The sequence below is a fragment of the Bufo gargarizans genome, chromosome 4, assembly GCF_014858855.1.
Source record: "Bufo gargarizans isolate SCDJY-AF-19 chromosome 4, ASM1485885v1, whole genome shotgun sequence".
Classification (NCBI taxonomy): Eukaryota; Metazoa; Chordata; class Amphibia; order Anura; family Bufonidae; genus Bufo; species Bufo gargarizans.
In genome coordinates, this window is record NC_058083.1 from 19,606,843 (window position 1) to 19,633,622 (window position 26,780).

At 42.5% G+C, this 26,780-nt stretch overlaps 1 protein-coding gene across 1 annotated transcript in view; it reads right to left on the reverse strand.

Moving 5' to 3' along the window:
- Positions 1 to 26,780, reverse strand: part of VSNL1 (visinin like 1) — a 135,743-nt gene that overhangs the window by 64,150 nt on the left and 44,813 nt on the right. The window contains exon 2 of the mRNA XM_044289766.1: positions 15,480 to 15,648. Within this exon, the coding sequence (XP_044145701.1) occupies positions 15,480 to 15,641 (162 nt within the window). The 5' untranslated portion in view covers positions 15,642 to 15,648. The remainder of the gene's footprint in view (positions 1 to 15,479; positions 15,649 to 26,780) is intronic.

Here is a 26,780-nt window from a genome sequence, read left to right on the forward strand (position 1 = left end):
ACGATGTCTGATTTTAATTTTTTACATTAATCATGGGATAACCCCTTTAACTATTATGTGTGCAGAATAACAAAATATACTGCACAGTATACCGTTCTCTACATAAGCTGTCAATGGGGGGCACATGCAGTTGCAGGCATCGGTACAGTATGTTTGGTGTATACCTTGAACATATAAAAAACTATCAACACAGCATAGTAATACACAGACAGCAGGCACTATTGACGGCCTAAGCCTCGGCAGGGAATGGAAATCATTCTGGAAGCGACTTCCCTTTCAATGTATTTTTAACATTGACAATATTCAAGTGGAGGCAATGAAGCAGCTGTCACTGGCAGGCTGTCGCCTCTGATCACTCAAGTGGCCTCTCCAAACGCTCTCATAGTATACATGCTTAACAAGCTTGGGCATCATTCATATGTCAGATAGGCAACGAAATGATGATGCCAGAAGAGATGGGATTTTGACTAATGTGAACACGGACATGGCACCTGCCTGTATACAGAGGCTTGGCCACTGCTGTATAATCATGCAAAATAAGCTGCAATGCAATCTTTTTGTAAACATAACATACAGGGTTGCCAACCGTCCAGAAATTTTAGGACAGTCATTAAAAATAGGCTAAATGTTTTCCTTTGTCTGTGAAAAAAAATAGATGTGTTCATGGCTGGTGGCACTTGAGTAGGTTATAAACGACTTACCAACACATGGATGCAGAAGGGGATCTTCCCAGGTGGGACTGGGTGGGGGATTGTTTAAACTGTCCCGTAATTTGGAGTGAACTAGTTTGCCATTTAGGCTAGGGCTACATGGCAACTTTGGCCGTGCGACACAATATTGTGATGAGGGCTATGGCGTCAGAGTCGAAGCCAGTTTTGGGTGGAATCGGAGGGTGATAAAATGTAGGAGTCAGAGTCGGGTTTTTGGCTTACTGACTTCACTGAACTGATCGTGATGCTACATCACAACATAATGGAAGTTAATATAGTTGGGTTGTGATCCACAAGTTGCCACGTCCATGATGCGAAAGTCACCGGAATTACAAACCTGCTGGATCTCGAGCAACAGGGGGTTGCAACATGCACTTCCATTATGTTGAGATGTGGGATCAGGATACCTCGGCTACACAAAGCCTTGCAGATCTAGCCTACGTCATATTTTTCCATTCACCACTGATTGTTTTGAAGACAATTACTGTCACTTAATTTACTGTCACAAGCAATATAGCGAATATAAAGAATTGCTTTGGGGAATGAAAGGGGTAAACCACCCCCAAAACCTAAATCCTGGTTCTTAAGTCAACACATCATTTTACAAGGACGAAATTCAGGCTTGGTACAGGCTGCTACAATGTAGAAACCATACTGTAAGACTGAAGACAGGAAGCTCTAATCTAAACTGTTAGTTATCCTCTGATGGGAGGTTCCTCTTGAGATAATTTAGTAGTTATTTAACATGTAGATCCTACAGGGTCATGAAGAGCTGTGCAAAGTCAGTAAAGGTGGATATAGACTGCCCGATTTTCGGGCAGATTATCAGGAACGACTGTTCCTGTGAACGCTCATTCTCGACAATCTGCCAATTTAAATGTGCCTCACCCAATGAATGAGCGAAACGCTGATTTTGTCGTTCATGCAGCCTCATCAATCATCATTTCTGGGCAGCAAATTGTGCAGTCTAAACCGTGATCTGCTGCCCAGAAACAATTATTCTTAATGTAAAGGCAGCGGTCTCCTTCACTGAACGAGCAGCCGACTGTCAGGAAGGAACGCTTCCTTCCTGACAATCGGCTGTAACATCGTGCGGTGTAAATTCAGTATTCATTTTTAAAATGTCTCGGTTTATTTTGGACGCACAATATCAGAAGGATCGAGGTTCCTAAGTCTGCTAGTTTTACCATTTCCTGCCCACTGCTATATTTGGCTCTCGTAACATCACTGATGCTTATTTTATAGGAGGTAACGCCATTGAAATGAGCAACGGACTGTGCAAACACCATCTTGCTACAACACACTGCAGATGGTCAGCAGATGAAAAGAGAAATCGGAAAATACCAATGCAGCGCACAGCATTTACCATGTCAGTACAAAGAGAGAAAGAGATGGAGAATCTGAGTTTATTAAAGGCATCCTATAGACATAATGGAGGCAGCCACTCTAGAAAGTAAGGGCCACAGTCAATACAATCTACTGACTTGGATATAGAGGCACCTTAGTAAGGTGTAATCATGGAAGGGTCAAGACCAGGGATGTCATGTTATCCATAAATGTAACTGGATGGACAGCATCATGGTTTTACTAGCAGGTGTGGACCCCACTGTGTTGCAAGAGATTTGACTAGGGGCTAAAATAGGGAGTCAAATCTAAAGGATTCCCCGGTATTTACCCTTTAATCCCTGTACAGGGGTCTGGACTTTGCTGCAGGGAACCTATTGGACGCAACTATTGGCATAGCCTCCGCTAGGAACAGCTGACATGCCGCTAGGAAAAACCAGTAGGATGCAGAACAAAAATCAGTAGCCAGAAAATATGGTCAGGATAGGCGAAGTTCAGGCAGCAAAGTAACCAGGCAGGAAATCAGGATGGACAGAAGAAAGGTAACGAGGTCAAAGGACGAACCGGATCAGAAGTCAGGGATACAATTAAGCAGGACACCTTAGCAGAATACAGGAATCAGTCAGAAGCCTAGGCGAACATTGGATGGTCAAGTGGACCTTGGCTTGTGATAACTCTTTAAGGGCCGGGAGACAACATGTGTGAGGGTGCAGCCTGGTACCTGGCTGATGAGACCTGGCAACAGGGACATGGCAGAGCCCGGCAGCACCGGGCCGCAGTGCAAGAGGGATGCCAAGGTGCTGGGCGCAGGAAAAACAGGACAGTGAGTGGCAGAAATCAATGTCTTGGACTAAACAAAAACAACTCATTAAATCTTTGGAAGACAATAAAAGTTCCCAAAAAGGTGGTGTGCACTAACTATACTATTTTTTTTTAATGAACATTGATTTAAAGGCGTATTCTCACCAAAACAAACCCTTCCAATCTGTCCTAGTAGGGCAGGCGGATGTTTAGAGAAGCATCCCCCACTCCTCAACCCCTTCTACGAACCACAACAGAGAGCCGAAAAGTATCATCTGCTCCTGCTCTGCCAGACCCAGGAATCTGAATGGCCACCATGGAACACTACATGTCTTGCACCGTTTAGCAAAATATGTAACAGGGACCCTACCTACCATTTATAATAATGGTGGTGGAAGTTTTTGGGACCCCTCAAGACCCAGGGCCCGAGTGTGACTGCTATCTCTGTCCCCACTATAGATACACGGACCTGGATACTTTCCATGTCTATGTTATTTCAATCCTGGGACTGCGCACGTAGTGACAGAGTTTACTGGAGAAGAAAACTAAACTGATGTCTTGGGGATGAGTCACTGACATGAGAGTACAAAGAGCGGAATACAACAGACTCACTCATTTCAATTCTGAATCCCTGAATCATTTACGTAGGTGGAGAGCTGCATCTAGGTCGTCATTGAATAAACCAGACTGAATGCTCTGTTTACCAAAGACTATTATTATTTTCTGACTCTCTTGTGTGTACTTTTCCAAGTCTTAATTAGAACCCACATACTAGTCATCCACTTCTGATCCACTTAGTAACAGAATACAGAGGATGTACAGTATTTTATAGAGGGGAAACCTGCACCGACCACTATACATCTTAGGATTTGTAGAAACTGAAGGCTGGGTTGATGTACGATCGCAACAAATTCTTAAGACCTTTCTGATGAAACAGCACGGCCAATACTGAACTAACAAGACACAGACACTGAGTATACAGTACGTTGCTGAGTCACTGAGCGTGGAAGGTCGAAACGTTGTCTTTGGAAACCTGCCAGAAATAAGATCCCAATTCTCTGGTATTGGGAGACGTACTACCTCCAGACCTTGCACAACGTCTACAGTTTTCTTTATCAGATTTCTACAAAGTAAAGACCCACAGAAGTGATTGGATCGGTGGCTGCGCTTGCACGGTGCTCGTCTGATTAATTCTATGGGACTTCTGAAAATACACCTAAAAACTAAGTAACACTGGCGCTTGTACTAATAAGTATATATCTAACTGTCGATGTGGTACCGCTGCAAAACCGCTATTGATGCAAGTAATCTAAAACATCAAAAGATACAAATAGGTCCCGCACCTATTAAGGCACCTCCTCCCATCCCATTTTAACCCCTAATGTACCTTGCACCATGTCATACTCAACCTGCTTCATTTTCTCATTCAAATGCAAATAGTTCAATTTCTGAATGTAACCCTGCTGGTATCAGTGTCTTCAAAATCCAACGCGTTTCTGCTTTTGACATTATTTTTATATAGTCTCCCTTTACTATTCCAAGTCCACTAAACAATGTTCCTTTGCTCTGTCCCCCATGTTTCTCTTTATAGTGACCAGATAATGGATGACCATCATATTTTCTATGAATATTATAGATATGTTCCCCCACTCTTCTACCTAATGTCCTATGTATATTTTCTTACATGGACAGGTCAACGAATAGTTGACTCCTCGACTACTGCATGTCATATAGTCACCTATATCATATATGCATATATGTTCCATCAGCATTTTTTTATTTGTGTAACTTCTCCTGTTTTTCTAGTTATCCTCAATTTTCTACATACCGCACACATACCACATGGAAAAGATCCTTTCAGTAGTTGGTTTGTTGTTCTTACATTGGTCGCCTGTGTGTTTATGCATCTATTTGTCAATGCCACCATATTCCCTACATTTTTGCCATTCTTATATATAAATTTAGGTGCATTAGGTATATATTCACCTATTATCTTTCAAAATATCCCAATGTTTTTAACAATATTACCATATATATATATATATATATATATATATATATATATTCTAGTTTGACAATTATATTGTGTGATAATTGGCGGTATTACTATTTCCACCCCCTCATTCTTTCTCTCCACTATTTTACTAGTTATCTTATTATTAATCATATCATGTCGATCTAATTCACCTATCAATGTTTTTGTTCTATCAACCTGTCACCATTATAGCCTTTTAACTCAAATATTTGCTGTAATGCATCTGCCTCCCTTTCATAATCTTCCATTTTGGTGCAATTTCTTTTAATCCGCATGAATTGGCTTTTAGGTATATACTCCAGCCACTGCGGGAGATGACAACTTTCATGTGAAATGAAACTATTAGCATCAGCAGGTTTGTTATATGTCCTAGTGCATATTTTATTATTCTCTATATAGATTGTTAAATCTAAAAAGGTAATTTCTTGTGTGCTACAGGAGGGTGTAAACTCAAGATAAAAATCATTTTTATTTCATTCACAAAAAAAATCTATCCAATTCATCTGCCCCTCTCCCTTCCAAATAAAAACCACATCATCAATAAACCGTTTCCAGAGGACGAGATTCGTCATTGGGGTGAATGGCCTCCTGTTCCAATTCCCATTGCCCCACGTATAGATTGGCGAACCCCGGAGCGAATCTCGTCCCCATTGCGGTACCCCATGCTTGCAAATAAAAATTATCCTCAAAAAGAAAATAGTTTTTCTGTAAATCAAAAAGAATACATTCCCCTATATAATCAATGTGATCTTTTGGGAGTTCTCCTCAAAGCTTCACACCCCTTTACCTTCTCTATCACAGTATAAAGCGATTTTACATCAAGCGTGCCTATGATGTAATGTGGCTTCCATTCTATTATCTGCAGGATATGTTTGGTATCTTTCAGGTACGTTGGCAACATCTGGGCACAAGGTTGCAGATTGTAATCCACGTACCTAGATAGATTACTAGTCAAGCATCCTATGCCAGAAACGATAGGTCTGCCAGGCGGCACAGTTATACTTTTATGCATCTTGGGGTTATGGTAGAAGGCTGCAATTTTTGGGCATTTAATCCCTATGATTTCAGCTTCCTTTTCATTCAATATACCTTATTTTTTACCCTTATATATCAGTTCTTTTAGTTCTCCTTTATATTGTTCTGTTGGGACTCTTTTAAGCCTCAGTAAGTCACATACTTGGTTTAATGCTGTGTATGCACGTATTCCCCTAAGGTGCCTTAATAGGTGCGGGTTCCAGGTCGCGCGGGACCAATTTGTATCTTTTGATGTTTTAGATTACTTGCAGCAATAGCAATTTTGCAGCAGTTCCGCAGCGACAGTTAGATATATACTTATAAGTACAAGCGCCAGTGTTACACAGTTTTTAAGTGCATTTTAACTATTACCGCAAGCTGGCAGCTGTACCCCTAGGGGCAACATAGAAATTGATTAGCCATACTGTATTTAAGGGTATTTGTATCTTTTGACTTCTGAAAATTGCTGAGCATGCCACTCAGATATTTTTGGCACTCCCAAAGAAATGAATATATGGTGGTAGCGAACGCGGGGTGCGCCCTCCGACACTTTGTGGTCTCCGTTCTAAGGATAGCTGCAGGTCCCAGAAGTGGGACCTGCAACTCTCAGACGTTGGGGGCATATTCCTGTAATTTTTCAGCCATAATACCTTTGTGGCTAAATCAAATAAAAGGAACTATGGCAAACAGCAACGACTTAGGTCTAAAGGAATGACCTAAGAAGTCCATCATTTGGTGAAGGTCAGGAGGTCTGAAGTCTAGGCCCCATCCTCTACCCCTAGTGAAAGAGGAGAGACAGAGAAGCCATGACATATTTTATTGTTCACCCTCTTGCGTCTCTTGAGTTTGCACATTCTCAGTTTTTAGTAAATTAACACAATACACAAAGTTTTGCCGGTTCCCGATGGGCGGCCACACACATTCAATAGCTATGAGCCGACAGCCATGTCTCCCACCTCCCTCCCGGCTTCACCATATACATACTCATATGGCTTGGTCAAAAGCATATGTGTATTAAGGGGGGGAGAGGGGAGAAAGCTTCTGCTGCTTTCCCAGGAGAAGAGATTGGGCAAAAAATGAATCACTGCACCCAACATTAGACCATTCTTGGCAGGTTCACTCGACACTACCCTAATGTGAACATGGTCACAGATGTCGTCAGTGAATTTTATCATTACCGTAGTGTCAATGCTTCTATATTAATCCTATTTAGGGAATATGTATAACATAGTGAAGGGTTTTGTGCTCGGGACTGCCCTTGAAGGGGGAATTGATGCAAGGCAAATTTTTCCACCACGGATTTGGCTGCAGCGTAGCCACCATGTGTTGCATGCAGATTTTTGTTGTGGATTTACATGCGGTTTTACTGCTGTAGATTTCACCATTTGCAATGTAAACACCAAGTTGGCATCAAATCCACATATAAGGGCTCATGTACACGAACACTTTCTTTTTCAGTGTCTGTTCCGTTTTTTTTTTTATGTCCGTAAGCAGAACCATTCACTTCAATGGGGCTACAAAAAAAACGTAAAATGACTCTGTGTCATCATGTCCGTTCCGCCAAAAAATAGAACATGTCCTATTGTCGCATTACAGACAAATATAGGACTGTTCTATAAAGGATCCGGCCGGTATCTGCGTTTTGCAGACCACAAAACACCCAACAGTCGTGTGCATGAGCCCTAATAGATGTGCATCTTGCAGCAGATTTGCTGAGGCCAAATCCATGCCAGAAAAATGTGCCATATGTGACGCAGCTTTTCTAAAATGTTTTTCGAAGCTCTTGTTTTGCGGCTTTTTTGACAGCAGGCTTCATTAGCGGTTTTGCTGCATACAAAAACGTTTTCAGCCTTTTTTGTTGCCTTTCATCGCTTTGGGTGTGATGCTTTTTTCCACCGACTTCTCTATAGGGTTTAAAAAACACAGTAAGGGCTCATGCACATGACCGTATGTGTTTTGCGCACAAAATATACGGATGATGTCCGTGTGCATTACATATTTAGCAGAACGGAACAGCCGACCCCTAATAGAACAGTCCTATCCTTGTCCATAATTTTTTTGCGGAACTTATTTATTTTATTTTTTTGCGGACCCGTTGAAATGAATGGTTACACATATGGTCCGCAAAAAATATAAAATAAAATAAAAATACGTTTGTGTGCATGAGCCCTAAAAATGCATGTTTTAAATTTCACAACCTAAAAAAAAGCACATTCCCTGCATAGTTGAGGAGATATGCTGCCCACAAACGATTATTTTTATTTATGCATAAAAGATCTGATGAGTTTGACAAATGAGTGTTTGGCCGTTTGTCTGCTGACCACTGGGCCGATGATCGGCCAAAATGAATGTTAATGCGAACACTGCAATCATCGGCATGCGTGTAAAATTATGTTTTTTACATGTAGTTTTATTTTGTGCATATTTTCCCCATTTTAATAAATGGGGGGGGGGGGGGGGGAGCTTGTGCTACTACATGACTACGGCACAGGAGTATAAACCCCTTGCTTAGCTCTGTGCTCCCCCGCTATTATGGTGGATTTCCCCTTTAAAGATGACAAAAATAATTTAAAAAGAGCCTACAAACATACAATATCCCAGGTCACTACCGTCACCTCCAAACAAAATGCACAGAGGGATTACTGCTGGTTTGTCCACATGAATGGATTACAAGTTATACCTCCTTTACGGCAATGGTAAGGATGACTTCCATGTCCGTTTGGTTTGCTGGAGCTGTGAACCATGATCATCACTGACTTACTTCATCCATTCAATTAATGATAATCTCTTTGTGAGTTCTGATGGGTAATGCCACCCAAGACACAAGGTCGTGGGACTTGTTTGTCCTCTCAGCAAAGGGGATGGAACCAATCTAGACTGGGCCCCTCTCAACAGGAGCCCCATAGCAGTCAAATGGTTTGCCTCTATGACACACGTCCTTAAACGGGTTTTCCAGTTTTACTGCCTTTTTTTTACTAGCCCCCAGAGCGTGCTGCGCCTACAATCACCTGCTCCCCATGTTCTGGCGCTCTGGCTCCATTCAACAATCTTCTATTCTCTGGGCTATTTAATTCTGGCTGAGGTATGGATGGGGTCATGTTCACTGCTGCAGCCAATGACTGGCCTCAATAATGATGTGTCCCCAAGCGGCATGTCACCGCCAGGTCACATTCCACTTGAAGACACATCACTGCTGAGGCCGGTCATTGGCTGCAGCGGCACACATGACTCAATCCATACCCCAGCTGGAAATAAACTGTCGAGGGCTAGTTAAAAAGGGACATAAAACCCCTTTAAATTTTCCTGTTTCTTTGCTAAATAATCCTGTAAAAAAAATTATTTTTTTTACTGTAAATTAAACTTTTTTTTTTTACAGAATACATAAAAAATGAAGAAAAAAAACACCAAAAATTAAAACCAGTCCTTTGCATTTTGAAAATGTAACGGCTTCCAGCATGTAGGCCTATAAACCTGTCAATTTACAGTATCTGACCTTTCGGTGGCTTGTAGACTCAGTGTTCATTGTGTAGTTTGTCATTGGTTGGTGTTATACAAGGCAGAATACAAATGCTATGTGCTTTACTCTAAAAATATTAGGCTGGGAGCAGGACTAGGCACTAATGCTCTCCAAAAATCTGATAGATAATCATGGACATAGTTTTGCTGACTGGATCGGAATGCAGAGGAGTGCGGAGAGAGAATTTCTGCCCAAAACACTCAATCGGAATTCACTTTTGTATTTTGCCAAAATTCCTTGTGGTGTTCAACGACCTATAAAATCACATGAAGCTAGTATGAACTGAGTTAAAACAAAAAAACTCTGTCCTCCTGCTGGTCCTCCTCCTTACTCACATTGGTGTTAGGTCTTGGCTATCATCTTCCTCTTCCCGGCTAACTAAGATACCAGCACTATTTAATGTTAGTGACATTGGTGGACAAAAAAAGACAAGGTGAGTGACACCTGCATTTGAGATGTTTGTGGCATGGAAGATGTCGGGATACCTTGAAACGCGTTGTAAAACCCCACTGTGAATAAATACTTTTCTCCACGTCCTTTCCTCCAACATATGCAATAAAACACACACTGTAGTATGTAAGCTTCAGGTGACATGTTGTCCAATGTGTTCTACTGAGGTGATTACACTGGTCAACAGCTCCAGTGTCAAAGAAGTAGACCATGCAGGGACCCTAGGCAGAGTGTCATGAAGTGGGTGTTTCACTTGAACAGATTTGTCAGGCGGCTACTCTCAAGAGCGTTATCCAAGTAGTCCCCATGATATTCACCCTTTAACTCCTATATAGGGATCTGGACTCTGCTGCAGGGGAACCACCAGGCTGCTACCTCTTGGAGTAGCCTTTGATCAAGTTTCTGCTGACCCACTGGGATCAAGAGACAACAGTGTGGAACACCAAGGGATCAGGGAAAACTCTAGTCAGGAACTGGTTGAGGTCAGGATAGGCAGAGTATGTGCGATTCGGTAAAAAAAAAAAAAAAATATGAGGACAAGGTCAGAACAGAGAACAGGCAGAGGTCAGGTCAAGCAAAGAAAGGTCAAATCCAGGAAACAGACAGTAGTCAGTACAAGGGAAAACAAGTGTAAAACAGCACATCTTTGCAGGATACTAGAAGACTAGGAGCAGACCCGCAAGGAGAACCAGCCAGCTACTACAGCGGCCAGGCTAGCAGGAAAGGAGTGGAAGGCCAGCAGGTCTGGACCACCAGATCACAGGAGTGAGGGTGCAGGTGAGTCATGCGGCATAACACAGAGGGGGTGCCTTATGCATTATTTTAAAGGGTAGTGAAAACGTGTGCATAAAAGGCACAAGGGCTGAGGTGAATCAATCCAAAGATAAAGGAAGGGTGGTGCTATAAACCAACATCAGAAATAACCCTTTTAATCTATGTTAATGGAATAATGGGCCCCTTTCTTGTATATACATGCTTGCTTGAGTCCAGTACATGTTCCTTACTTCACAATATGCTTGTTTACCAGGGTATCCAGACAGGAATAAAGGCCTTCACCTTCAAAGCTTTATTTAGTGTTTCTAAAGGATGGAAAGTGGTCAGATGTCTGATGTGAAGCCAGAAAAACATTGTAATGTCCTTGGAATTAAGGCAATGCTGTCAACGACATAAAAAATGAGGCAGAAAAGCAATGCACTACCAGAACATATCCTATCTACAAAAGTACAAGCTAGCAAAATGTCCGCAGAACTACTAACACTGAAGCTCTCACGTGTGCTTCAAATTTTAAATGAGTAAAGTCATTATAATAATTGGCAAACTTGTTTATTTTGGGTCATTTCTGGACAATCGAGTCTGCTGCGCTGGTTCTGATAGGACCCTGTGTGCCAGAGGAGGTGTGTAATTTATGACAAGGCGCAGACCTCATCCTACGGGCTCAATGCACATGACCGAGGTTTAGGCCCACATCCGATCCACATTTTTTGCAAGTCAGATGCAGACCTTTTCACATCAATGGGGCCGCAAAAGACGTGAACGGCACTTTGTGTGCTGCCCGCATCCGCGTGTCTGTTCCGTCCGCGTGTGCTGCTCGCATCCGCGTGTCTGTTCCGTCCCAAAATTATAGAACATGTCCTATTCTTGCCCGCATTACAGACAAGGACAGGATTGTTCTATTAGGGGCCGACCATTCCGTTCCGCAAAGTGCAGAATGCACATAGCCGGTATCCGTGTTTTGTGGATCCATAATTTGCGGACTTTTGCCAAAATGGTGCATCTGAATGGTAGTAAACGGAGGGACCGGTAGGTAGGTCTTGTAGACAGCATCATTGATGGCTTCTTTTTGCGTGACTTTCAAATACCTTATTAATGGGTTGTCCCATCTTGCTGTATCCACGGCCACAGTAGCCAGAGTTACAGAAATGTGGCCGGCACTCCACTGTTTTAGTGACTCCCATAGCAGGGAATGGGAGCTAGGCAAACAGCGAAGGACAGCAAGCTTTGCTTTTATTGTGACTCCATGGCCAGCGCTTAGTCCCATCTCGGCCACTGAAACGGCAAGGTGGGGAAGCTCCTTTAAGAAACAGGAAGAAGCCACCATTCAGGACGTATTAGCCAGAAGACAAAATGGCTACAAGTAACATCTCTTGGTCTTAGGTACCCGGCACATCCATATCTTACATAGACAGTCTCCTCATGTCATCAGATACCGTGTAATGCCCCAATTTACCTGTTGAGGCACTGTAGGGAAATTAAACACAACCCAGTACTTCCAGCTGTTTAATAGAGGTTCTGGCAGCAGGACACCCTGTGACCAGTTTATCGTTGGGAGATCCCCAAAAGGATTTGTCCAAAGTGGACAACCCCTTTAAAGAGTAAAACTAAAGTAAAACAAGCAAGAATGTGTTATACGGCGTACAAAGTGTGGGCAGTAGTACTGAGGCATGTGGGCAACCCGCATCTCAAAATATCCATAACGAGTTATTCAGTGGTAAAATCCATGGATCCATCTGTGCATCTATGAATAGATATGGCAGATGTTCAAAATTACAGAACAGCCATGAAGAGCCTATTTGCAAATTACTAAGCTATACGATTACCTATGACTGGTTTGTTGAGAAATAGCTGCGGACACCATCAGGATCTAGAACACCTGCCAAAATGTCACCCACGAGAAGAGGAGGCTTAAAGAGACCATCAATTTACCATCTATTTTGACTACCTATACTCGAAAGTAAAATGTAATGTGGTCCCATGTGATAAGCTGTTTAAAGGGGTTGTCTCATCAGTGCCCCCCCCCCCCCGCCTTCATATTAATGGGGTTTTCAGAGATATTTTAACTGATGACCTATCCTCTAAGTAGGTCATCAATATCTGGTGGGGGTCCGACACCCAGGACCCCTGCCATTGAGAAGGCACTGGTGCTCGCAATAGTGCTGCGACCCTCTCTCTGCTCAACAAGCACAGCGCCGTACATTGTATAAAGGCTGTGCTTGTTATTGCAGCTCAGCCACATTCACTTTTATGGGGCTGAGCTGCAGCTAGGCCACGTGACCAATGAACATGACGTCATATGGCCTAGGGAAAGCTGGAGAAGGCCGCGGTGCTACTGCGAGCACCGGTGCCTTCTTAAACAGCTGGTCAGCAAGGGTCGGACACCCGCCGATCAGATATTGATTATCTATCCCGAGAACAGGTCATGTTAAAATATCTCGGAAGACCCCTTTAAAGCCCATTTAGCTCATTTTGCTTGTGGAAACCTGATTTGGCCAGAACTTTGTAAACCTAAAGTAGTTTCAGATCAATGGCAGTCTATGTCTACGGCTAACAGAACAGGCGTGGCTCATTAGGTTTAGTCCCTCTATGAAGCCCAAATGTCTTAATGCTACCCTTTAAGACTGGAAAGTGTGTTAATCTTTCTTAGGACCCATGTACACGACTACATTTATCTTTCCGCATTTTTGCAGATCAGATACAGACCCATTAATTTTTATGAAAACGCAAAATCCACGGATAGCACACCGTGTGCTATCTGCTTCCGTATGTCCGCATAAAAGATAAAACATGTCCCATACTTGTCCGCAAAATGCGGTCCGTGGTCTCATTCAAGTCTATTGTTCTGCAAAAATGCGGATTGCATTTTCCGTACGCAATCTGTATTTTTAAAAATGACATCAACACCATTCATTATAGAAAACAGTCCAGTAACGTCCCTTAAAGTCCATACTGGGTTTCGTCTCAATGGGCCTCATGTATAAAGAAGACTGAAGACACAAATACAAAACAATATATAATTGTGTCCCTTAGAAGCCAATCAGATTCCAGCTTGTATTACTTAAAGGGGTTGTCCCACGAAAAATATTCTACAGCTTTCAAACCAGCACCTGGATCTGAATACTTTTGTAATTGCATGCAATTATACATTTTGTATAGCCGCTGAGTTATTCAATAAAATGTATCTGTATGGCGCCACCTGCTGTTAGTTTTTTTTCTTATTTCTTTGTCCTGCTTACTGAGATGACCGCACATGCTCAGTTTCATTCTTCAACTGCCTCCTGAGCTGTGATTGGGAGAGCATGGACACGCCCCCTGAGCTGTGATATGGAGATATCTGAGGCAGGAAGGACACTCCTCCTGAGCTGTCAGCTTGGTATAAATCTAGCAGAGCAATGAATGTGGAGATCTCTGGATCCATGTGAGGTACAGGGCTGGTTCTAGCTTTGTTAGAAATAGATTGTCATGTTCTATATGATGCATGATTTTCATGTTTTACATTAGTCATGGGATAACCCCTTTTAAGTGCTAGAAAGAAAGCAGAAGCAATGATCTGATTGGTTACAGTGACGGACAACCCAATTTACATGTATGGATCAATACCTTTTCTGGAACGTGCATTTATGTAATATATATAACATGGGTTTTCTACAAAGATTCTAATAACTATAACTTGCATTCAACTTGTCACTTTGTTGTGATTTTTAAAGAGCAGATGTCAGCAGGATCGACCCTATTAAACCACACATGCGACCTGGTAGGGTTTGACCCTGCTGATTACAACATCTGTCTTGTAAAAATTGGTTGTGGCAGTCCTGAGGAAAAAAAAAAAGACTTTTATTCTTTATTTAAATAAGGACTTTGGTGCACCAAGGAACCTGGCCACGCCTCTCGGTGCAACAAAGCTCTATCTTGCATAAAGAATTAAAGTATTTTTTTCTCAGGAATGCCAAAACCTATTTTCACAAGACAGGTATCATTTTCACAACCCTACCAGGCCGTATGCCTGATTTAATAGGTCGATCCTAATGACAGGTGCTCTTTAAGTAGTGGTCTCGTGACATCCCTTTTCAAAAGTGAAGGCAGCTTGTATTAGCTGGGGAAAGCTGATTTTAGGCATATATCGGCCCTACAGGTACTGACAAATAATAGTCCATGTAATGCATGAATGTGCTGGGGCGGCCAGGGTGGGAGATTCTCCTACGGAGTGTCTCTATGCTTTGGCACATACAGGGGGGTCCTGAGAGGGGGACCTCTTTCTATGATGCTCATGTGGCCCTTTGAGGCTACGGCTCCATGAGGACTTATGGTTGTAAAATAGTGTCTATCTCACAAGTTCAGGGCTTCACTATGGGGGGAAAAGTTACATGACAACTGCAAGATTTTTGGATGAAAAACAGAGAAGATATGAGAAGGTTCCTGCAAGATGTTAGAGAAAGTTTCAGTGGGCCTTAAAATTAAAAAGAGGCCAAGAAACATGAATAAGGCAACATGAATGACTAATTGGACTGCAAAGAAAATATACCATTGGGCTTTGCAAATAGATAATATAGACAAGGTATATACAGACAGAAAGTCTGAAACACACACGCACTAATAAGAATCTTGATCTGAGAAGTTTGTCCAGAACATCTTGAGTGTTGTAAGTGAACTGCTGAAAACTAACAGCCATTCAAGTGGAAGATGACGTATTTCTGAAGTCAGGCACAATGTTCCTTGAGGTTCTTAAAAGCCACTCGTTTGGTTTCAGATCACACCATGTCTCATGTGGATGACTAACCGATCTATCTCTGGTGGGAAAGACAGGAAACGTGACTCATACATAGAGTTGGCCTACCTTTACGTAGAGTTGTTGAAACTCATCAAGATTGAGTCTTCCGGTTGGACAGTCCTTAAGGAAACCTTTATACCACTGTTTCAGTTCATGTTCATTAAACTCTGTGCTCTTCACCAGATCTTCCATCACCTCTGGGGCAAGTTTGCTGTTCTGTTTACCCATTGTGGTTCTAGAAAAATAGAGAAAAGTAAAAATAAAAAACGGCCCTGGTTCCCCCATTTGACTACATAATATGGACATTTTGTACTGTTCATGGAATTCACCATTCATAAGGATTTTACTTTATTACCCTAGTGTAATCACCTTTGGATATCTCCACATTGGCATCAAGACCACATTAAAATTATTAGGAATGCATAGGAAAAAGAGGTTCCCAACACAGATATTGATTGTTCCACCTTTAGGCCTCTTGCACACGACCGTAGTGCTCTCGTGGCTATATTCCACCCCACATACGGCGGGTCTGTAATACACGGGGCACCGGCCGTGTGCATTCCGCATCACGGATGCCGACCCATTCGCTTGAATGGGTCCGCAAATCTGGAGATGCAGTGCGGAACGGAAGCACGGAACGGAAGCACAGCGGAGTGCTTCCGTGGGGTTCCGTTCCGTAAAAAAATAGAACTTGTTCTATTTTTTTGCGGAACAGACGGATCGCAGACTCCATTCAAGTAATTAGGTCCGCAAAAAGCATACGGCTGCCCCACGGTCGCTGCCCGTGCATCGCAGACCGCAGTTTGCGGTCCGCAGCACAGGCACGGCCAGCACACGGTCGTGTGCAAGAGGCCCTAGAGTCAGCAGAAAGGAGGTCCTTCACAGGTGGTGGAGATTTTAACGGGCATGTGTGTGGCACTCCCCATTTTATTTTATAGCATTTATGGCCAACTAGGTCATGCGGAGAGATGCAGTGTTGGGTATGATGAAATCAGTGATTATGAATCATTTGGGGGATCATTATTACATGGGTGCATGAAGCCCATGTAAAATGCATTCACGTCACAAAGGATAGTCCTGGTGGTGAGGGAAGATTTTCATTTTTTCCTTAAAATTTGAGGAGCCTTTCATTTTTACTTACTGGGACTCTGATGGTGTTCATCATTGTAACCGAAAGCGCTTTTTGTTCCTGTCCAATGTGATTGAGACTCTAAGCAGCGCCTTCAACATAGATGTGAATAGAGCCCTAACAGTCTTTGTATTTAGATCACACATACCAACACAGAAGATCTGAAGTGGAAGTGATGGATGCTTGGAAGATCACAGATCACCTCTTCCAGTTATTCCTCTTTGCCCACAAGTGACAAGCAGACATTCCTGATATTATCATGTCCAGAGTCTTTATGGCAGTGGCCCTAATGCTAAACATAATTATCACGTGTGAGATGGCAGGTAACAGATGTGTGGCGCAGAGGGGAGGGAAGAGGAGTACCCTTCCACTAGGGAGAGGGAGGAGTGGTGACCCCTGGCTTACCTGGCACCTGGCTGCCCTGACGTCCCTAGACGGGCTGCTAACCCGTAAGCCGATCACGTGCCTCGTCCCTGACTTACCCTGGAAGAAGCCCTAGGTGGTGAGTAGGGCAGTGGGAGCACTACTACTCACCACTGACACCTAGGGTAACAACAGGGAAAGGACAAACTACACAAACAGAATAAACAATCCCCGAAGGGAGACCACAACAACAGGAGTAAACCGGAGATCCAACAGCTCCAGTTCCAACACCTCCACAGCAACTGTTGTTCACCTGATGTCAGAATAGAAGATCTGGAAAGAAGGTCTATATCTGGCAACAAGAGAAGCAGAAAGGAAAAGCTACAGATTCCTAAATGGGATAAAAAAGGATCGCAAACCTAAGCAGGAAAACCTGGACCGGAATCCATTCTCACCCCTAGATCATGAAGCCATCTCTTGAAACCGAGTGAGTAGCCACCCACAGCGATAGGTCGTGACACTCTCGTGACAAAAATGCCATTTCCCACCACACTTGTCCCATATGTGGATGAGCTCATCCTAAAACATTGTCCAACGGCGGATGCATCCACCATGTTCTCAGAAATCTGTATTGGTATCAATGGGAGTAACAGAAACATGCTTGATCAGATAAGGGGTCTACCTTCTCCCGATAGGTGGAGGTCCCATAGGTGGACATGTCATAAGTTTAAAAAGTGCAATTTAAAATGTGGGTTTGATTGCCCCTTTAAGTGACAGATGAAGATACAAAAATGAAGATGGTAATTATTATCTGGTTCATAAACAAAGAGAATACAAAAGAAAAATAATGACAAAAAAAAAAAAATGATGAGAGGCGGCTTCTGCGACTTACTCAGGAAACATCCTTAAGAAGCTGTCACTCTGAAATGCGTGGCTGTCGCCAGAGAAAACAGCTCATTTAAGAATCAGTATTTGTGCTTCCAACAAACAATAAATCTTTGTAGAGTAACACAATGCTGCATTATGCAATCCACAGAAAAATAAATCTCTTTGTCATGATTTTCTTGAATACCAGAATATTCCGCATAAATCTGCAAATAATGCCAGTCCCTATCACTGTCACCCGCGGATCAGCTATTTCGGGCAGTTGACGGAATTGGAAGTTACAAAGTGGATTGAGTCAGAAGCAGAAGAGTCTGTCCACTGTGTAGCGTACTGCAGCTCAGGTCCATGCTCCTCAACTGCTTCTGGAGCTCTAGGGACATCCGGTCCATCGTCACATACACTGCTGCAGTCATTCACTGCCTTAAGCAGTGACGTGTCCCCAAGCGGCACATGACCACAGGGCCCAGTGAATGGCTGGGGCAATGAATGTGACATCTCACATCCGGTGCACAGAGAGCTCTCTGGAGTTCCGGTGTTTAGGGAAGTGGTTTTGTTTTTGAAGCCTGAGAACTAAAATTGCTCTACGGATTGGACAACCCCTTTAAGAAGCCCTGCTCTCAATTACGCACTGTTACAGCATGACCTACGCACTTCAAAAGGTACTAAAAAAATAACCCAGGCCGAGAAATGTCCTTCAATGAATGGATGGCTTACGATGTTCTACCTTCTGTCGGAGGTGCCCTGTAATATACTCACACAGATCAAGAGCCTGGAACTCCCCAGAGTCATAAACATCAAACTGTATTAATTTCCAGACTGCTTGTAATGTCTCTCATATCATCCATTTAGTCGCTGGATATCCTCGTTAAGCCTGAAATCATTTGTATATTGGCCATCAGCCAAACCTGACTTCTACTAGTCCGTACCAACGCTAAGAAAAATGTAAGCACCTTAACAACTGTGTCAAAGGGATTGTTCTAATTAACCACAATTTCATTACAGAAAAGACTCTTCCTCGCTTCCCGTCTGATCACATAATTGCACAAGTTAATATCTGACTAGACAAGAAGAAGGGTCGAGGTCTTTTTTTTATAGGGAGGACACAACATATCCAGCAACCACAACATTGGGAAATTACCCAGGCAGTATGAAGCCCTCTAATCCTTACAGCAAAAGGCATATGTACCAGAGCTAGAGTCCCTGGAGAGAGGATGCCCATTGTAGGATAGTCTTTCCCACATTTTAAAAGGTGGTGAGAACCTGCACAGGGTTATGATCTTCATATGTTCGGTTAGAAAACATGGAAGAGAAAAATGTACTTGGGTCAAGAAAATAGGATGGAGACACTAGAACCGACTTTCCAGGTGCTTAGGAATTAGGTGGCTTCCAGCAGCACCTACAAAGAAGCCTCATTTTATCTTTGCTATGGGTCTTCTATGTATATTAACACGGAAAGAGAGAATGTACTTGAGTCATGAAATGGGATGGAGCACCACGACCAGGCCAAGACCTGACTGTCCAGGCAGTCAGTGGCGTGGTGGTGTCACGCAGGTACTAAGTCGTACCTTTGTTATGGGTCCTTCATTGTCTATGTACCTCAACTTAGCATTACATTTTGGATAACTATGGGTGGTTTGGTAAAACACATTTTCAGACACCATTTTACTTAATTCTAACATGCTAACATGCAGACAGCATCAATCACCTAGAGCAGACAGTAGCTTCAAAAAGTGTCTTTCTGCTCGTTACGTGGACAATCTACTGATTTCTAAGCACACAATGTAATTCCTCAATTCTCCTGTGGTGCTGCTGCAGGGAAATTGAGCACTTACTGCCAGACAGCTCTTAAGAACACAGATGATCTATGATCAGGTTATTTTCAGGAGACCTTTCCCAAAAAAATTGGATGATATTTTATGTTAATCACAGCCCCAAAAAGGTTCATCTAACCGTCAAAGCCTTCATGTGAACAACAGAACCCATACTTTCTTCTGCAGAGCTGATAAACAAGCCATAGACCCTATAAGGCTCATATAGATGCCACAACCCGTCAGCGCTCATGCGGTAGCTCCAGCAGTGCCCTTATACTACATATCATATAATCCCTTTCATCTGACTGCTGGAATATAAAGGGTTAATGTTGAGAATCATTTTAATTAGAGATACCTCTCCCTGAAGTTACTGTATAACAATCTCAGTTTTAATATAAAAGGACTTAACTGGATATGAGATCCAAATTATACTTGAATTAGGTGTTATCTTGTCATCCTTTATTCAATAAAGTCCATTAACATTAGCACAGCTGGGTAGTGTTATCATGGAAATTGTCAGATTCCAGCGAGTCTTCGAGGTGGACTAAGGGTTGTCTTCGCAATTTCCTTCAATCATAATACTTACACTGTAATAAATATGTCTTATTGTCGCCTCGGGGTTGTTAGAGATTTTCATTCTCCAATTACAATGATGATCATCTCTTAAATTGGCCTGCTTCTCGTATAACTAATCAATGAGAAGCAGCCATTCAGACACAAGACCAGGCTTTAAAGAAGGAGGGGGGGGGGGGAGTAGATCTCCTTGAAGATGCAGCAATAAACCTACATGCGGTATAAGGACATTTTAACATGTCAATCAGGGCAGATTTTAATGCAGATTTCAGGTCATGGTTGGCCACTGAAAACAACGGGAGTTGTGGAAACCGATGATTGAAGGATCATTGATTCCAAAAGAGAGGTTGCTGAGAAAAGTCATCTTGCTATGCTTTAATGGGGGAAGTAGATCCCCTTGAAGATGCTTTATTAAACCTGCATAAAATATAAGGACTTGTTAATAAGAAAATAATACAGATTTAAGATCATGGTTGGCCACTGAAAACAGAGAAAGTTGTGGAAAACAATGGTTGAGGACTCATAGATTCTAACAGAGCGGTGGCTCATCTATCCCTTAAAATTAATAATGGGACCCGTTGTTGACAATGGTTGGGGATCAATTGCTGGGACCACACCACCGTAACCTACCAAATACGTACTGATCCTGTTCTCTGTTGTGACTATGACAGGGAACAAACTAAAAAATCATCATATCATCTAGCGTACACTAGATGTCTATAGATTGACTACTGATATTGAGAGCTACTTCATTCGAGGAGCCACTTAAAATTTTTTAGTGGTCAGACAATAAGACTTCAATAAACATTAAAGGGGTTTCCCCACTCAATAGATGATAAATTTATGATCATTGGGTGCTCCACCACTTGGACCTCAACTAATAACCAGAATGGAAGTAGATCCCCTTGAAGATGCTTTATTAAACCTGCATAAAATATAACAACATATTGATAAGTAAATAATGCAGATTTAAGATCATGGTTGGCCACCAAAAACAGCAGAAGTTGTGGAAAACAATGGTTGAAGACTCACTGATTCTAACAGAGCGGTGTCTCATCTATACCTTAAAATGAATGATGGGACCCGTTGTTGTTGACCATGGTTGGGGTTCTATTGCTTGGACCACACCATTGTAACCTACCATATATGTACTGATCTTGCCCTCTGTTGTGACTATAACAAGGAACAAAAATCATGTCATCTAAAGTACACTAGATGTCTATACATTGGGGTCGACAAACTACTACTGATATTAAGATCTACTTAGAACAGGCATGCTCAACCTGCAGCCCTCCAGCTGTTGCAAAACTACAACTCCCAGCATGCCTGAACAGCCTACAGCTATCAGCCTACAGCAGGGCATGTTGGGAGTTGAAGCTTTACAACCGCTGGAGGGTCGCTGGTTGAGCATCCCTGACTTAGAACATTCGAGGAGGCACTTCAAATTTTTTTGTGGTCACACAATAGGACTTCAATAAAGATTAAAGGGGTTTTCCACACAATAGGTGATAAATATATGATCACTGGATGCTCCACCTCTTGGACCTCAACTAATAACCAGAATGGAGGTCCCAAAACACTAATACCTTCATTGCTCGACTAAGAAGAGGACTGAGCACAGTGCTCAGCTGTTTGTCTCAGTCCATTAGACTTTGAATGGTGTGGTATTGTGCACGCTCAAATGTCGTTCCATTCAGTCTCCTCCTCACTGTGGTAGTGTGGTGAAGATGCACGGGGAGAGAGGGGGGGTCAATGGCCCCTGTTCCAGTGATTGTGGGGGTCCCTGTGATGCTATGTTTGTCACCAACTAACAAATGATAAAAAAAAACTAGATGATAACCCAAAAAACTAGACATTAACAGCAGTCTTCTAGCCAGATTTCCTACCTGGTACCAGGGACATAAGTCCTGGTCTACACATTAATGACCAACATAAGTGGTCAAGATTTCCCTTCTGTGAATTGTGTTCTACTGAGCTCTCCCGTAATTGATTTCATTATAACTGGTGATTGTCTATCTTAGTTATAAGCTACTGGAACAATTTTGACTTCTTGTTTACTCAAACACTCAAGTACATCGGCAACAACCGATCCATTAATCAGTTTAATAACAAGAGTAAAAAAAAAAGGACGAGAACCTCATTTGCAGGCTTAGAAATTTGACAGATGAACCACTGCCTTGTATGCCTCCAAGACAACAGTAGGTGGAATACATTTCCCGTTTATCTTGCGTTCCATATGGCAATGGACAAAAAGAAGGTCACACCACACAATGCCAACAGAACGTGGGTGTAATAGAAAAATAAAATCACAACGGCAAGAAAAGGACAAAGGAAATCATATTCAAGGACACAGCTCAGCAGCGTCATTCCTGCAGCAATAAACACATATGGTAAATGTAGATGAATTAATAAAATAGCCGATAAAACACATAACACTTGTCAGGATGCACTTCGGCTGAGACAGACGTCAAAGGCAGATAAAGACAAATTCACTCATGCTGTCTCTGCGTTTCAATTATTCTCACTGAAAACAAGTATTTATGTAGAAAAGATTTAATTTATCCTTGTAGGATGTAATAAAACAGAGCATGGCATGAGAAGTCAAGCAAGAGCTGGACAAATCCACAAGCTAGATAGCCAATCAACCTACAAAACTGATAGTATTTTTGGATTATATTCCATATAAGACCAAAAAAAGGTCCTACAACGGTCTAGTAGTCGCCTAAAAATCACATTAAACAATCTATCTCTGCCTAAAAGGAGTTGTGCAAGGATGGGAGAAGGGGGGGGGGGGGGGGGGTGTTAACGTTTGGTTTGACATCTCCTCAGGCAGAGCCTGTGGGGATGACAGACTCCCCTTGCATCATGTGACCATTTTTTATGACGCAAGGAAAGCCAGACACCACTGCGGTCTGTGACTGGCTGCGGAGATGTCAAACTGGATGTTGATATTGATGGAGCCTAGAGGAGCATCATTGGCCTGCAGAAGAAAGAGTGGTCCGATTGAATAGGGGGGTTGGGTTGCAAAAGGCCCCCTCCCATTCTTGCACAACTCATTTAAAGACTTTAGGCCACCCCCAACCTTCCAATCATAACAGACTAACATCAAGGAAGCCATGATGGTGTGACGGCTATGTGGTATGATCGATCCAAAACCTCTCGACTTATAATGGGGCCTGTTGGGACCTTTACATCCTTTTAACAGCAAGAATAGTGCTCCATATTGCATTAGTCTGGCAGGAAAAAGTAATAGTACAACCCACAGAGGCGCACAATGCAGATCTGAACACAGTCCAAAAATGTCAACTGTGGTGCTGGAAACCAAGGAAGCAACAATAAAAACATAAGCTGGAAGCCAACAGTGAGGTACAGGATGTCCTCAAATGGACAATGCATGCAAATAAACTGGGGATCAAAATTAAGGTTGCTCCATGATTTTTTTGCTGAAAGATCATCTTTCAATCAATCAGGTACAGTATATATAGAGTGGTCTATCACAAAGATAGGCAATCAACAGAAAATCCTGGAAACCCGCTTTTAAGGCCCTGTATGCTCCTAAATCAGGAAGATTAAAGCCAAGACTAAACTGTCCTGGAGTTGTCAAGGATTTGCTGTATAAAAATCTAAGGATGGGAACCAGTGTAGAAATAGAAAGTCACAAATTCATTTGGCCCTCAAGCCGTATGTGAAAAATATAGAGACACTAAGACATCAATGATCATATGATTGCATATTCCTAGAGGCGGGGGGCTGCAGGAACATGGGTCCTATGAGCTGGTATCAGATCAAGATGTTCTGCCTTGACTAGGGAATTTAGATAATACCTGCATTCCTTGGATATCATGGAGGCCATTTTGGCACCAAAAATGACAGAAATTAAAGCAGGCCCAGCATGCATGTGGAACCTACACTCCCTGAATTGTATGGTAGCCATCAAGGCACATAACAGGTAGAATTTAGTGTTAGGAACCCGTCTTACAGAGATCGCCTTGACGTGCGGCAGACGGGCTCAAATAATAATGTACAAAATGATTTGCCAAGTATCTCTCACTTATTCTGTAGCATTAGAAATTATGCAGTTTTGTACTTAATTTGGTTTGCAGAGAGCTGTTGCATTGCATGTTTTGTTTTACAGTGTTGTTCACAGCCATAGCAACGTGCCCCTGCGCATAGGGATGTGCTGACTGACCCCCTTTTTCTTTGCAATACATGTCTATTCTCTCGGAATGTCCCAGCGTCTCCAGAAAAAAAGAAGAGACCTTGAAGAGTTGACACAAAAATCTCCTGGAAAGCAGTGCTTTATGAAGGTTTCTTGTGCGTCATGCTGGGGTCTTGTGTTGGTCAAATGCACTTTCAGGAGCCGCCACTATCTAAAGGGGCATGGCCTGTGGAAAAGGGGCGTGACTTGCAAAAAAGAGCGCGGCTATGCAAAGCATCACACTCTTGCTTCTCACAGACACCGGATCTAAAAATTTGGAAGAATGATCTAGATGCTAAGGCACCTAAAACGATGGTGAGTTCACGTGACGTGAAAGTAGAAAATTATAAACAATGCGGCGATAGGTTTTATCAGGGCAGAAGTAGATTTCTGTCTAGTTTAAAATTACTTTCCAAGACTTTACTACTCATCAGTATCTGATCGGTGGGGTCAGACATCCTGGACCCTGCCGATTAGCTGTTTGAGAAGCCACCAATGCTCAGCTCCTCCTGCTCTATAACATGCTGCCTGCAGATCAAACAGCGTGCTTAATGAGACAGGATCCCTTTAAGCATATATGCTCGAAAACACCAATATATACACAGGACATTTTATCAATTTTCTGTCCATAATTTTTTTTTCAATGTAATACTTATGCAGAGCATCCAATAACATTCATACCTAGATGTGTACATTATGTAAGGGTGCTGATGACATTTTACAAAATATGTGAACATTCGGTCTTGTAGGTCATTGCTGCAAAATGAAAAACGTACCTGGCAAGGGGTGCTCGCTAGACGCACTCTCCTCTAATAGAGGAAGTCAGTAAAGGGAAGTTAATTCTCTGCCAAATTGACACTCTCCGCTCCTAAGAGACATGGTGCTCTCGGAAGCCAGAGAACAGAATTAAAAGGGACTAATGCATAGGGGCCCCCGAGACGTAAACACAGCGAAGGACCAGTAACACAGGCTGCATCCAAAAAGCTCTGGTATTACAGATCATTGGATAAGATACTACAATGAATAGCACAGAACAGGTAACAAGAGCAAAGGGCTGCTGACAAAGGGGTTGTGCGATAAAAAAATAAATAATATAATATATATATACACATACACACACATAAAATAAAAAGATATAAAAAAAAAATTTAAAACAACAAAAGTATATAAACTCATCCCTTTCCAGTGCTGAGCTCCGTTCCTCCCTGCCAATGACATCATCTTCATGACTGTAGAAGTGCGGCCAATCACTGGCCACAGAAGTGACAACCCATATACAGCAGAGGTCGGTGATTGGCTGCAGCAGTGACCTGTTTGCATGGAACATCAACGCTACTGCCAGGAAGATTACGTCAGCATGGCGAGGACCGGCTCTTTTTGTGGAAGAAGCAAGGGAGAAAAGGGGTGAATATTGCTTCTTTTGCTATTTTACCACATTTACAGAGGCTGACTGGGTTTTAGTTAACCCTTTCCAGCAGAAGTTCGATCTTTAAAAATGAAAAATGGTGTCTGCTTGCAAGCACAGTGGGCACCATAGTCGCCATGTTTTTGCTGTTTTAAACAACAGACACTTGGGGCTCGTGTCTGTGATCGGCGATTAGTAGTGTACACTTCCTGGTAACTAATCAATTTTCCCTGAAATGGCGGTAAAAACAAAAAAATTACATACTTACTGTTGCGGCTATCTTTATTGAACATAACGCGGAAAATGTTGCGCGGTGTGACATCACCACGCGGGGCGTGCCGGTTGAGCATCATCATGTCACCGTACAAGATTTTGCGCTGTGTTTTCAATCAAAACGGCCGCGACGGCAGCTACGCGAGCAAATGGACAAAGTGAGTTTTTACATTTTTACCCTGATTAACCCCTGAAAGGCCTAAATGGTAGCCTCAGATGCCTTGACCAGCGATGAACGCGACATCTGAGGGGTTCAATGACATTGCCTTTCCCCGTCAATGCGCCCGCTACATTCAAAGTAATGCTCTTTGTGATGAGGTAATTCCTCACTAATTGAAACATTTCTCAGGATTAGAAAACCGTATTTTCAAAAGAAAGGTCTGGTTCTGTTTTGGACTCTACATTGAAGCATGCTTACTTTGAGGCCGATGTTAGAGGTGGCAGACTCCCTTTAACATGGACAACCCTTTAAAGTTCTGAAGACCTTGGTTCTAGTGACACCTCTGGGCAAATGGACAAAAAAGGATCTCAGATGCTATAGTTGACATGTCATGTCTTGTCTCTATTAACAACACGTCCAGTGACCGCGGAGGCCACTTTCTAAACAGCAGAGACAAGAAGTCATGACGAACTGGACTTAGAAGATTTGGGTGGACTAGAAAAATGGTCGCAAGAAGGGTTAAAAATGTGTACATTCTGGGGTCATAAATTGATTTTGTTTTTTTGTTTT